The sequence below is a fragment of the Archocentrus centrarchus genome, chromosome 23 (genome assembly GCF_007364275.1).
Source record: "Archocentrus centrarchus isolate MPI-CPG fArcCen1 chromosome 23, fArcCen1, whole genome shotgun sequence".
Classification (NCBI taxonomy): domain Eukaryota; kingdom Metazoa; phylum Chordata; class Actinopteri; order Cichliformes; family Cichlidae; genus Archocentrus; species Archocentrus centrarchus.
Window position 1 is genome coordinate 18930866 of NC_044368.1, and position 14812 is coordinate 18945677.

The 14812-nt window shown below is 40.1% G+C and overlaps 1 protein-coding gene across 2 annotated transcripts in view; it reads right to left on the reverse strand.

Moving 5' to 3' along the window:
- Positions 1-574: 574 nt before the first annotated feature.
- The window catches only part of LOC115773241 (monocarboxylate transporter 2), a 29500-nt gene continuing 15262 nt past the window's right edge, over positions 575-14812 (reverse strand). For both annotated transcript variants that reach the window (XM_030719815.1, XM_030719816.1), the window contains exons 3-5: positions 7876-8019; positions 6137-6940; positions 575-5737 (exon numbers count right to left, since the gene is read on the reverse strand). In XM_030719815.1, the coding sequence (XP_030575675.1) occupies positions 5463-5737; positions 6137-6940; positions 7876-8019 (1223 nt within the window). In that variant the 3' untranslated portion in view covers positions 575-5462. The remainder of the gene's footprint in view (positions 5738-6136; positions 6941-7875; positions 8020-14812) is intronic.

The following is a 14812-nucleotide window of genomic DNA, read 5'->3' on the forward strand; positions in this document are numbered from 1 at the left end:
CAATAAACTGACTTTTGATGGATCATGAACCAGATGAGCTGCTCTGTCATTGACGTTCTGATTTTAAAAAGTACCCGGTTATGTTACTCTGCAAAATCACATCATTTCCAGTTAACAGTATAAACCTTGGGTTACGGTCCTAATAGACCAGTGGTTCTCAAATCAAGGCCTCGAGGTCTGGTGTCCTGCAGGTTTTAGATGTGTTCCTGATCCAACACACCTGAATCAAATGGCTGAATTACCTCCTCAGTATGCAGTCAAGTTCTCCAGAGTCCTGCTAAGGACTTCTATATTTGACTCAGGTGTGTTGAAGCAGAGACACATCTAAAACCTGCAGGACACTGGGCCACGAGGCCTGGGTTTGAGAACCACTGTAATAGACCAATCAGGCCTTTTTTTTCTGGCTACAGAGGAGTCGCCTCCTGTTGGTCAGTAGATAGAATGCAGGTTAAAACACTTCCACTTCGCTTCAGATGCAGAGGCTATGGTCATCTTTATATACAGCCTGCTGCTTGGTTTAAATTTTGTTAGCCATCATCCAAAGCATAAGATAATAATCAGTCAACGACAACAGTTTATGTGGATATATATAGTTTATTTAGCTTGTGTGGTTTGTGATATCTATATTATAGTTACAAAAACAGAATTTAGTTTTCTATACCCGTGTGGTTCTTTTCCCCTCTCTGACATGACAGCTACAGAGGTAGTGGAAAAAAACGAAACAATCTGAAAAACGCTGCTGTACAGGATAGTTGCCCCGATGAGAAAGCACATATTACATCTGCTACTGGAAGGATGAAACAGACGGAGATTACTGCTGAGACAAACTACAGTGTGAGGGTCCAAACACACCACACACAACAAAACTAATATATTTCCATACACAGAAATATTTGGATCTGTGACTATGTGTACAAAACCCCATAAATACAATACATACATTAGTGAGTACTGTCAGACCGAACAAATGATAAAAAATACTTAGATCGGATTCAGTGCTGCACATTCTCACATCATCAGCGTATTTGTTCATATGTGGTTTCAGTGAGGAATGAGTTTCTTTTTACTTTCAGCAACATAAGTTAATCCATCCATCCACACAGCGTAAGCAAGGACATAACCTGCGCACAGGTGTTGTGGTTAAAGCAGTAGCATTTTTCATGTTTATAATGATCAGTTTAGCACAATAAGGCACAGTTAGCTTACAATTCCTCAGCCTCCCAGAAGCAAACTACCTTCTATACAATCAACAGCGACACATGATGATCTCCACATCGACATAAAGCAGCCTGATACACATGTGGGAAGATCTGCATCTGCAAACTAGAATTTTAATTTTATTTTTTTTAAGATCATTTGGAATACAAAAGAATTGAAAATAAAATTTTGGTTCCAAAAATTCTCAAAAAAGAAAACTTTAAATTTTATTGTAGTACATTCAGACTCAGAATCATTTGATCCTTTCTTCCTCTTTATTGAACCATGAATGACAAACTCCAGTCTACTATCAATCCAACAAGCTGAGGGTGGTAGCTGCAAAGTGCTGTCCAGGTCAACCCCACAACCCTGACATCTGCATATATCTGACAGCAGAGTGACATCATTTCTGTACACACGAGGATAATAAATTAAACTGCTTAATAGTTAACTGTGTTTACAAAAACAGTGCTGGGGGGGTTAATTATTTGTATTTTTTATAATGTAATTTTGCTGCTTAATTTGGTCTTATGCAAACCTCAAAATAAATCTTGTTTGTAAATATAGAAACATAAAAAAGAAAAAAAACACAGTTTTTGAGATGCTACACCATAACTGATAAGGCTGTTGGTGTATGTCATTCAGTAAGTTATATTTTTAGATTTAGTTATTACTCCTTAGAATAAACAGCATAAAACAAAAACATAAAATGCTTTCATGGATTTGCAATTCAACATATATATAAGAACTCAACAAAATTCCAAGCATGTTGTTTGCTTTCACACATTTAATTTAGTGGTAGGCGATTTATTTATTTATTTACTTTATTATTTTCTGCATAATTACCACCGAACTAAAAATATGTATACCGCGTCTGCAGTAAGAACAACACTTCATTTTAAATTATGGGGAAACTGTGCACTGAAAAAAAAAGGAATGAAACTGTGGTGAAATGTATTTCTGTTGTGTCTTGTCCTGTGTTATACTTCAACATATAAATACCAACAAATTATAATCTAGGAAAGGAAAAAAGAAGAAAACGCTCGTGCATCCCATGAAACTAAAACCTTATTTTGACTTTATAAATAAGTAAATGTAAAACTCTAACAGGCTGGCCTTCTTTACCTTTCTTGGTGGTTTGAAACCAGCAGGGGGCAGTGTTATTTGGTAGAAAGTGATTGTTCAGCATTCATAGTGACCCTTTCCAGTAATTAAGTGCAAGCATTCACATTCACAAAGTTTAAATGTAGGAGGGCACAGCTGTGTTAGTATATAAAAATACTGTCTAACAGTGGCATGAAATGCTGGTGAACTAAAGTGTATTTGTGGAGATTGACAAATGGCCATATTAGCAGAGTCAGATTAACTCTGTCATTCTTAAAGGGAAGCATACAGAAGACTAGGTCCAGGTCCAAAACAAACAAACAAACAAAAACAGCAGTCATTTAAAACATCTATTCACTGATATCCATCTCAGAGTTCATGCAGCCAAGCAAAACAGCAGCGGGCTCATCGGATTTCCCTATAAACCCACCTGCAGAGGATATCACAGTACTGCTCACTCAGGTAAAGACGAGGCATGAGCTGCTACACAGCTGGATATCTGCTTTCAGGATTCTGAGTATCTCACTATTTAAAAAGGGGAGAAAAGAGCCAGTGTGTTCATGATTACTTGCAAATATGTTCGACTTACTTTCTGTGGCAGGATATCATTTGGTCAGTTTTAGCTCCAGGTTTTCGGACAAAAATTGATCAACAGCACAACAGGGTGACATTTACAAAAAGACACATGGAATGGATAGAATATTGAACAACACTGACATTTATAACAACCATACAGCCATCCAGAATATCATGATTAGAATTTGCTAATTAGTAATATATTCCTTCATACTTTTTAACCTACTGGTATGGGTGCTGTTAGTGAATTAGTTAATGAGTTCGTTAATGACTGCAGCATAGAGAACACAAATACTTAAAGCTTTAACACTCATATACAGATATGTTAGGAGACAAATGGGAGCAGATTACATTGGTTTCTCATGAGTTTTAAAGTTAATGAAACCAAAAAAAGTGGGCCACATTTACCACAAAGATTTATCAGCTTTGTGTAATACTTTCAAGTATTCACTGTACATCTCCCCTGCACTGATTACCCTACATTTAAGGCAATGTATCACAGTAAGGAGTGTCACTGGTCACTAATACATTTCCCTGTATAGCTGTATTACAATATGAGTATATTGCTTATGGGCTTCATATGTAGAAAACTACTCTTAGTCTATGGTTTTTGGTCATTAATACCTTATTAAGGCCCACAGAGGAAATTACATTCAACCATAATTAAATTTATTGAATTGCAGCAATTTCATAATGAAGTTTGGGGTGAATTGTGGCAATTTCTCTTTTAGTGCAGCACATTGTATATTTGAGTATGAGAATATGGAACCCAAGACATTTAATGCAGGATTTTATGACTCGATCAGAGCTGGGACATTTGTGCAGGTTTTACTGCACAGTGTTACAGTTCTCGGATGGGCAGAATAATACACGGGCGCCAGCTGTGAACACATCTGTTCCTTATTTATGGAAGTGGGAATTTTAGGGCACCCAGTTGCCATATAAAGCACAGCGCAATTAGGAAGCATCCCATTCTTGACAAGTTTGAGAATGGGTGTGTTCATTATTATGGCCAAAGGTAATTCCTTCATTTGCTTTGGAAATCTGCACTAACAATTTAGCGCCCTCCATTTAGCTTGTCAAATATTGGTGTAGTTGGTATGAAAAGAACCTCAAACAACCCACACTGCCTCAAACTGTCAAAATGTAATGACATAAATCAAATAATTTGGTGCCTGAACCCAGAGCTCGAGATTAGTGTCATTCAGGGACAGACTGTATATAAAAGATGGATTTAGCCACCATGACGTCACCCATTGATTAGTGAAGTCCCAATGTGAAGCCTCGAGCTGAGCATTTTCTCTGCTGCCACCTTGGTGTTTTGAAACGAGCAAGGAGTGGTTCCCACTGAGAAACTGGGGGAGACTACAGGCTCCTGCTATAGCCATGTGCCAATCACAAGGTAGGCCTGCCCAAAAGTATACCTCTGAGTCTTAATATGCACAGTAATTTACTAAATTAACTTCACGTTGTTTTTAATAAGTCTTGAAAGCCAATAAGCTCATCACGAGTGTATTTTGAGGTTGCAGATCGAGTGATCTCCTTTGACTTCCATACATTTGGACTACCATTTGTCACCCGCTGGCAGCCATTAAAAAATGATGCATGTTTAAGGCACTTTCGCACTCGCTTCACTTTTCACACTCAGAAGCTATGTCCATTTATTACTTGCAGTCTGTGGTCAATCACGAGTAACGGACACTGTCTCAGTGAGAGAAATATCTTTGAAGCTATGAAGAAAGAAAAAAATCATTGCTTTCCCTTAGTAACTTTGTTTATTGACCAAGTATGTTGTTAAGGAGGCTTATCTTATTTTGAACACTGGTTGCTGGTGCTGTTGGAATAATGGCAACAAGGTGATGTTGCATTTGGGTCATATCAGAAGGAAGAACGGAATGATATTTGTTGATGGGTCACACAGAAAAGCTACAATAAACAGCTGAAATGCCACCTATTCACTGAGGCCTTTGACTTTAATATGCACAGTAATGTAAAGCAAGAGTATGTAAAGCAACTTTGGGTTCCTTGAAAGGTGCTATATAAACCAAGTCATTACTATTATTATTTTATTAAATGACAGCAGATAATACTTTTTTTAGGCATTATCTGATGAAGATTTCCAATTTATCTGCCAATTATCTAAATTTGCTGCTATGATCACTCCCACTTGTCCCACTCTTGTAGGACACAAACAATATTCCCTTGTATTGACTCAAACAGCCACCAAGCTGTATGAGTGTTTGTCCCCAAGCTGCAGTTTATAGCATTTCCTATCTAAGGTGAATGTTGCAAAAAAGAAAATACAGTTAGTACTGCGGTATTTTTCACAAACATTTTGACTTTTAGCCTCTTCACATGCATACAGTATGTTACACTTTATGTTTTGTCAAAGTGATGTTATCCCTCACAGCCTTCTACAACATTAATGTTGCTTTGGCAGTTAGTTTTAGAGAAGTAGAGGACCCCAACTAGAGCCTGGTGGAACACCGGGAGGCACCTCTTGGCTTGGAGTTCAGTCTGATCGTAGTGGAGGGATGTGGCAAGATTGCAGCAGTGACAGTGAGGTGTTGGCAGAGTAGAACAATCTAGATGTTGGTTTCCCGCTGCATAGGTTGCTCATCTTTCTGACTTTCATTGACCAGTACCTCAGAGGCATTTCCATCAGCCTCCTTTTTATCCTGAGCTTGGTCCGGATCTTCTGTCTCAGTCCGTTTATACATCTCTGCATGCTTCTTCTCACGTTCCAAGAGTCTGTAGTTAATGAAGTTTCCAATGAAGAGCCAAATACTGGCCAGAATCACAACAGCTCCACAGCAAAAATACATGTACTTGTAATTTTTTGTGATATCGACGAGCTTCCCTGCAAGACAGTACACAATTTAGAAAATGTTAAGATATTTCCACAGTTATAAAATGTAATATTCAGATATATTAAACAGGAAATGTCTCAAAGTCAGCTAGAGTCACTTAGGATTTGATTAGAATACTAGCCAAACACACATGTAAAGGATAAATTGTGTGGCAAAATCTTTTTTTTTTGTTTACCATTTCTGGGATTTCAACAATCAACTGGTTAACTTTTGGGTGCAAAGTACTAAACTGGTTTTCTAGAATGGTATCATGTTCGTATCATATCACCAGCTACTGTATTTCAAAATCTAGTGACTGCAAAGAGACGCTATCTTTCCTCTATGACTGTAGCAAATAAAACAGAAGCAGGTAAGTGAATGAAATATGCTCACAAACAGAAAGACTGTACCTGCTAATGGTGGCCCAATGAGAACTGGGCAGCACTCTACAATGGTAGTGAGTCCAACAGCACTGGAGAACCTCTGAGCCCCAACCAGGTCCATCAAGGTCTCAAACAGCACTGAGCTGACCATACCAAAGGCAAAGCCGAAGAATACTGCATACACCACCAAGCCAGTGTAGCTGTCAGCCAGTGGACAGAGGATATGGCACACCCCATTGTATAGCACAGCAAAGCTGAAGAAGTACTGGATCTTGGGTCGAATCCAGCGTGAGTTGGCCAGTAGCCCCATGGAGGGCCTGGCAACCATGTCAACAAAAGCCAGAATTGACAGCAGGAAGGCAGCGGAGTACTCATCTACGCCCATGTCCTTCGCATAGGCAGCAAGGAAGACAATTGGTGCGAAGAAGCCTATGAACATGATGACATTGCCTGACAGGTAAATGAGAAAGCCGCGATGCTTGAAGAGGGTCAAGTCCAGGTACTTGTTAACAATTTGCCATAAACTGCGCTTCTCTTTCGTCGTGGTAGCAATGATAGCCAACTCTTCATCCTTCTTGACCTTGCTGGGCGGAGGCCCTAAAGGCCTCATGAGTGAACCTGCCACACAGCTGTTCAGCAGCAGACCACCCAAGATGAGGAAGCTCCCTCTCCAGCCAAACTGATTGTAGAGATACTGGTTGAGAGGAGCTAGGGTACTGAGGAAGACTGGACTGCCTGCCATTGCCAGCCCATTAGCAATGGGACGCTTCTTAAAGAAGTATTTGCCTATCATAGTCAATGCTGGCTGAAGGTTGAAGGCCAGCCCAAGTCCTATGATGAAAGAAGTACATTATAGTTGAAAAATTATGTTTTAACTGCAGTTGCAATAATCAGTATCACAGAACACCACAGCCACAGCTATGCTTTGTGCTTATTAGCTTATTAGTTCTTATTAAGAGGCTTAATATTAGCAGGCTAATGCACTAAATAAAAAAACATTATCTCTGCTGTGGATCTGCATTATCACTGTGCACACTGCCTGCCTGCAGAAGATGACTGTAGGCTGTAGGCTCTAGATTTTGTTAAAATTGTAGTGTGTATACGTTCACAGTATTTGTACAACAGCATTTTTTTTTTCACTTAAAAAAGTAAAATATAAGAAACACATTTTTCAAATTTGGCTGCATTCCAGGAGTAAATGTGAATAATTACCCAAATCATACAGCTACCAATAATTAATTAGCTTCTTGTAATGCACTGGTTCTTAATATGGAGGTTTTGACCCCGAGTTTAGCTTTAAAAATGTTTCTGTGTGGTCTGAAATTTTCAATTAATTAGGGTTCATGCATTATTTAATCCATTTAATCCAAATATTTTCAGTTTACAAAATGGGCTTATACTCTTAAAAAGGTAAGGAAAAACTTTGAGCATTGAGAACTAGCCATATAAGATGCCATTAAAGCGCTTCAGAGTAGAACAAGACACTAAATGCTTTACTTCCCACATGTAGACATTAAGAGTTAGATGGTAAATTCATGCTATTTAAATGGGCTGTGTTAATACTGTTGTACTATTGTTGATTTCTGGAATACATAAAGCCAAGCGAAGTAGTGAGAGTTCAAATAAGGTATTGTTTAGATGGTATATAAAATACATAATACATAAAGCAAATAATTTCTTCTGCTTAACAGGTTTTATTTTTAACCTGATTCCTAGAAATAGTCTAATCAAATTAACTGGACTTAAATGGATTTGGATGGACTTACCACTAATAACCCCCATGCAGATGTAAAGCTGCACCACACTGTTGCAGAAGGAAGCTGAGATCATGCCCAGGGCACAGAGGCAGCCCCCCATCATGACGATGGGCCTGCAGCCATATGTGTTAACCAGTATGCTGCTGATGGGACCTGCAAAAAATGGAAGACAGAAAATCAAACCACATGTTGCATGTTTACGGTTGTCAAGATCACTGACAGTGTGCGCATGATGACTTAATCTTGTTAGCGTTGAACGCTAGCCAGAACCCGGCAGCTATTAATAGCAGCAACTAGGCTGGTTTCCATTTTTAAACAAGGCACTCCCACCATCTTGTGTCAAATCAATTTAAATAAAGTGACAGTGTGATTAATCAGAAGAGACTTGATTGGAAAAAATTACTTTTTTATTCCATTTGACGAGTTTTCATTATGTTAAAAAATGCATTGTGTCAAAATCCATTAAGTAACATTTTATTCTCCGGGCTGCGTTTTTGTATGCATCGCAAACAAGCAACCTTCAAGATAACACTCACTGTTTACTCACTGAATCCATATTTGTAAGGTGATACAAAAGAGTCGCCTAGTGTGAGCATGTGAGGTCACTAATTATGCAACTTCAGCCTGTGTAGTGACACTGAGAGCTGGCAGCCAGTCTTAAATTAGGTTAATTAGATTATAACAAATCCCTAATGTGACCATGTTATCTAAATGAATTCTTTAAAAGTAAAAACAGAGGTCTGCATAAATATTATTAAACAAATGCTAACAGGAAAACATCTATTAGATCTCAAAAAGGCACTTCTTAGCTTCCGAGGACAACAGTTTTCAAAGCATCATTAACTGTGCTCACAGTTTTACTATGCTGTGAACTCTAGTCCTTTCACTGTATGTCACGAACTGTAATAAATATTGGGTTGCACCTTTACTGCGAAATTCCTAAATATCAGCACTGAATCTGATACTGATAATCAGCCCAACTGATTTATCAGCAGGCTGATATTATCAGCCGATATTACCCATTTGCTGATCTATCTGTACTGGTATTTATAATGGCCAAAAAAAAAATGAATGTTGAGTGTTGATGCTGTATAGTTTGTCCATCAGAGGGCACTCAGCAATTTCCCTGTTAGCAACACACTTAATACCACAAGCACAATAACCAGCTGATCCAAGCAGAGTCGGGCTAAGCTTAAATTAGTAAATAAATAACTACATATAACAAATGTTGGGAAAATCTGTTCATGTTTTATGTGTCTGCAAGAAGAAAAAAAAAAATCGGCCGATATATTGGAATGCTGTTTTTTCAAATCAACAATATTGCCATTGGTCTTAAAAAGCCTACACTGGTCAGGATCAAATCTTTAAAGCTGGAGTATTTGTACTATTTATTACTCACTTGTGGTCAACAGGACATCATGTTAACACTCTACTGACAGACAATCGCCTAATAACACGAATAACATGAATTTAATTATAAATATTAACCCTCATTTTAGTGCAGCCTTGGTCCAGCAACTCAGAAGGGAAAACATCTGGCTCCCTAGCTGCTAAATGCTCTGCCACGTGGTTGCTAACTTAATCGGGTCCTATTTAGCAGTATAAAGTTATGGTTTATTATAATAAAAACAGATGCCTGGTGCTAATGGATGCTCAACTGATGAGAGAAGCATGAGTCAATAGGAAAGCTAAAGCTGTGGGTTGGAAAGGAATACCAGCCAGTTCCCATTGGCTCCGTTAAGCCAATGGGAACTGGGGAGTTGGGTCATCACACTGTGAGTGGCATCCACAGCAGTAAAAACAATTAAATGATTCAGGGTTAACATAAAAATAATGATCAGTGTTTTAGAATGTTAGCAGAGATGATAAGTACAAGTATTTATTGTCATTAAAATGTAGTGCTGCCTGCATAAAAACCAGACAGGAAGTCCATTTCATTTATAAAACAATGATGGGGAAAATTTCCTCTACCTTAATGACTCAGTATTTGTATTCTCCATTTGCCCTGGAATATATTTTCATTCATATTTTTCTGCATTATTGCTCACTTCACTGAATTTTAACTAAAAATGGTCGACTCAACATTTTAGATTATACTGCTGCTGTGGCACTTCATGTCCTGTTGTTTGCATTTTTTCCACTTGAAATGTGCGAGAACATTTGATTGTTTCCTCTGTACAAAGCACCCCACTTATAATGAGGCAGCAGTAAGAATTTTTTAGGAATCCAAGCATCTTTTAACTGGCCCAGTCTCCTAACCTTCTACTGAATTTTAAGTACAGGAGGTGTAAATCGAACAGGGAAAGAGAAAAGTAATGAAAGATGTGTTTTTCTTCTAACCCCCCCCCCCCCCCCCCCCCCCCTTTTTTTTTTTTTGAATAATGCTCTCATTACCAGGCAGAAGATGTATCATATTTCTGCCAGGCCCAGTGCAATTTAAAAAGCCACACTGGGCGAGGAGTCATCTCACTTAATTTGCTCTGCATGAATCTTTTTTCGACCTTGAGGAAAGTTCCCCTCATTTGCATCCACAGCAGCGATCAGTATTCTCGCGGGCTTGGCGGGACCCGAATTGGCCGAGATGAGGAAGCCCCTGAGCCTGCACATTACCTCCCTTGAAAAAAGCTTATCATCTCCTGGCCAGACAGCGTGGACTTCATTACACAGTGGACAAAGACCCAAACTAAATATAACCACCTAGATCCCAAAAGGGAACGACACATATAGAAATGCAGTTTTTATTTCCACGAGCCTTTAATGTGAGCTGCAGCGAAGAGGCTGGTACGGCTCGTGATGGATGCCGGCTATCCATCACACTTCAAACAGGATAAAGAGTCGACAGAAATGGAGGCAAACAACTTTTAAAAGCCGTTCTGCTGTTAGAAGACACAGACACGGTTTTCTGACTGCCGACCCTTTACACGGATATTTTCGGGGAAATAACGGAGAGTAGACCGGCCTAAAACCCAGTTTATTTATGTGATAAAAGTTTATCCATATTTTCAGGCTGACAAGAGGCTTTGATGTAAAGTTTAGGCTTGTACAACTGTAAGAAGCAACATACTGGATGATGCTAACATGGTGGCTTTAAGCTTAAAAAAGAGAATTTTAAAGGTGGTTGCATTCAGCGGCTGCATCAGTCAGGGTGGGGAAAGTTTTCACCGCAGAGGTGCTTCTGAGTAAGTTACATAAGCCATGTCTTCTTTTTTACAGAGATGAAAATGTCAACACTTTACATTTCTAATGATAATCCGTGGATGTTACTGACAACAATTCTCTTTTTGGCTACTTAGGAAACAGTCGTGTGTGCAAACTGCTGCAAAATACAGTAATCTCAGGCTATTAATGAGGTCAAAATGGCATTTCAAGTTCAAGAAAAAAGTTTCTCAGTGACTCTTCTGAAGAGCAAAAACAAGTTAAAAGTGTGCATTTAGCGGGGCATCGTGGTTTAAAGCAGCTTCCTCGTGGAAATAAGAATAAATGAATGGTAGGACATATAGGTGAGTATATTTTCTCATCAATGAAAAACCTTAAAAATGTTTGACTTTTTTCCTTATGAGAAACTATCCTTTGTATCCTGTTTTCTACCTGAGTAACAGCGAGTGTAACTCAGTGTGCAGTGTTTCCACACCCAAGGTCAGCGCTCTCTCTCGCTCTCCGGATTAGTGACACCGATCCAACAAAAACACACAGCATGCAGATTACACACATCATCACAGTGCGACACTCGCTGTGCTGAGTGGATCAGGGACGGTTGCTTCACTGCTGTCTGATGTAATGTGAGGCGAGGATTGCGCTGTAGGGCTGAAATATGCCAAAGGCTTTCATTAGAACATTTCCCTCAGAAATCCACCATACTGGGTTTACAGCTTTCAACCACACCTTCTCAGGGCTATAAACCAGCAACTAATGGTTAGGTTATTATTTCAAAATCTATATAATATTTTTGATTTATCCTATAAAATAACCAAAGATAACTTCTATACAAATACCAAAAAGTAGTCAAAGTAATATCAAGGAGCTCTGTGAATGGGACTACTAGCCAAATGCTAACTTGCTTTAAGAGAAGTGCTAAGAAGAATGATATCAAGATTCAGTAGATCCTCCTTTTGCAGAATTAACAGTCTCTAAATGCCTCCTATAGCTTCCAATGAGAGTCTGGATTCTGGTTGAAGGTATTTTGGACCATTCTTCATTCCAAAACATCTCCAGTTCTGTCAGGTTTGATGGTTTCCGAGCATGGACAGCCCGCTTTAGATCACACCACAGATCTCCAATAATATTCAGGTCTGGGGACTGAGATGGCCGTTCCAGAACGTTGTACTGGTTCCTCTGCATGAATGCCTTAGTAGATTTTGAGCAGTGTTTAGGGTCGTTGTCTTGTTGAAGTATCCAGCCCTGGCGCAGCTTCAACTTTGTCACTGACATTGTTCTCAAGAATCTGCTGATATTGACTGGAATCCATGCGACACTCAACTTTAGCAAGATTCCCAGTACCTGCACTGGCCACACAGCCCCACAGCATGATGGAACCACCACCAAATTTTACTGCGGGTATCAAGTGTTTGTCTTGGAATGCTGTGTTCTTTTTCCACCAAATAACTTCAGTTTTAGTTTCATCAGTCCACAGCACCTTATTCCAAAATGAAGCTGGCTTGTCCAAATGTGCATCATCAACTTTGTGGCGTGTGCGCAGAAAAGGCTTCTTCTGCATTACTCTCCCATACAGCCTCTCCTTGTGCAAAGTGTGCTGAATAGTTGAACGATGCACAGTGTGATGGTAAATTTTACCTTAACCTCTTTTGTGTTGTTCAGCTATGGAGTGTGTGACCATGAAGCGACCTGTAGGTTGTAAAAACGGTCCAGATGACCATTCCCTTATCTGTAACCCACACACACCCTTCCTCTCTCAGGACCCTCTGTGTTAGTGCGGTCACATTCTTTAGTTTTAGTGTCCTTCTGGTTAATTTTTCTTTATGCAAGGACATGTAACTGGGAGAGGATCTCCTCTTCTTTATGGTTGGGTTAAGGAGAGGGAGAACAGGGGGGGTGGGGTGACTTCTCCTCGTACGAGAATAAAAACCATCCATCCATCCATCCATCCATTTTCTTCCGCTTATCCGGGGCCGGGTCGCGGGGGCAGAAGCCTAAGCAGAGAAGCCCAGGCTTCCCTCTCCCCAGCCACCTCCTCCAGCTCATCCGGAGGGACCCCAAGGCGTTCCCAGGCCAGCCGAGATACATAATCTCTCCAGCGTGTCCTGGGTCTACCACGGGGCCTCTTCCCGGTGGGACATGCCCGGAACACCTCACCCAGGAGGCGGCCAGGAGGCATCCTAATCAGATGCCCGAGCCACCTCAACTGGCTCCTTTCGATGTGGAGGAGCAGCGGCTCTACTCTGAGCCCCTCCTGGATGGCCGCACTCCTCACCCTATCTCTAAGGGAGAGGCCAGCCACCCTTCGAAGGAAACTAATTTCTGCCGCTTGTATTCGCGATCTTATTCTTTCGGTCACTACCCAAAGCTCGTGACCATAGGTGAGGGTAGGAACGTAGATCGACCGGTAAATCGAGAGCTTCGCTTTTACGCTAAGCTCCCTCTTCACCACGATGGACCGGTGCAGCGTCCGCATCACTGCAGAAGCAGCAGAATAAAAACCATGTAAAGGAATCTTGTCTCTCTCATTTGATAAATACATTTCCATAACAACAGTGACACCATCTGCAGCAAGATGATGTTGTAGGTCTTTGGAGCTGCTCTGTGGGTTGACTATGACTCTTCTCACCATCCTTCGCCTCCACCTATCTCAGATTTTTCTTGGTGTGCCACTTCGAGCCTTAACTAGAACTTTGCCTGTGGTCTTCCGTTTCCTCACTATGTTCCTCACAGTGGAAACTGACAGCTGAAATCTCTTAGAGAGCTTTTTGGATCCTTCCCCTGTTTTCAGCTCATTTGAGGGTTGTCCATTGGACCTCTGTGACCTACTTATCAATTTGATTGGTCTACTGTTATGAGGCAAAATGTTTTTGGGGGAACGAAAAAAAAAGCATGCATTAGCCACACCTTAGTATAGGCTGCAGTGTTTAAAGTGTGGGAAAAAAGTAGTGGCTTATAGTCCGGAATTTACGGTACATCCCTCTGTTTCAAGACTTCCTCTTTAGTGGTCACTGATGCAAATTAAAACCTCGGGGAAAAGAAGTTAAATGATTCCCAGACGATGACTTGTGATTTCAGAGTAGGAATCTGCAGACAACCAAAGCACACTCAAACATGATCAGTCAATCAGACTTGGACAACAAGCAGAATACAAATGGATGCCAGAGAGCTTCTGGGACAAAACAAACAAACACATTATAAATCAAACTATTGGATAAAGCAAAAGTCTTGACAAGCTGGCCATGGAAAATTCACCAAAGTCTGGAAGATTTTTCCTCTGAGGACCTAAAATGTCAGTACGAAATCTCGTGTCAATCCACTGAAAAGAAATAATGGACTGATTGACCAACAGTTCCATCTATAGAGCTATTCTACTAGCATGGCTGAAATCACAGAGAGGAAAAAAAAAAAGACAAAAACAGAACAAAAAGAAGCCACCAAGTTCTAACAAGTTTCCTATTTCATCTTCCTGATGAAGGACTGAAGTGATTAAGTCCTTAACGTGACTGATTAGCGAACTGGCAGAAAGAAGTTGACTGGTAAAAAACAGCACTGTCTCCAGCTAAAGCAGACAGACGCTAAACTTGCACACCTCATGTCATTTGGGCTTTCACACACACGATCTCACCGGCTTAAAAAAATACGATCTATTGAGCCAAAACTGCTAGTTTTCAGTGTTTTGTTCATCAAAAGGTTAGCAAGCTTAGAAACAAGCTTAGCAGAGGGTAGTGGTAATAAGTAAAGGGTCATTTCAGACATCCGGACCATTCAGATTATTACTTGTGAGCGTCTG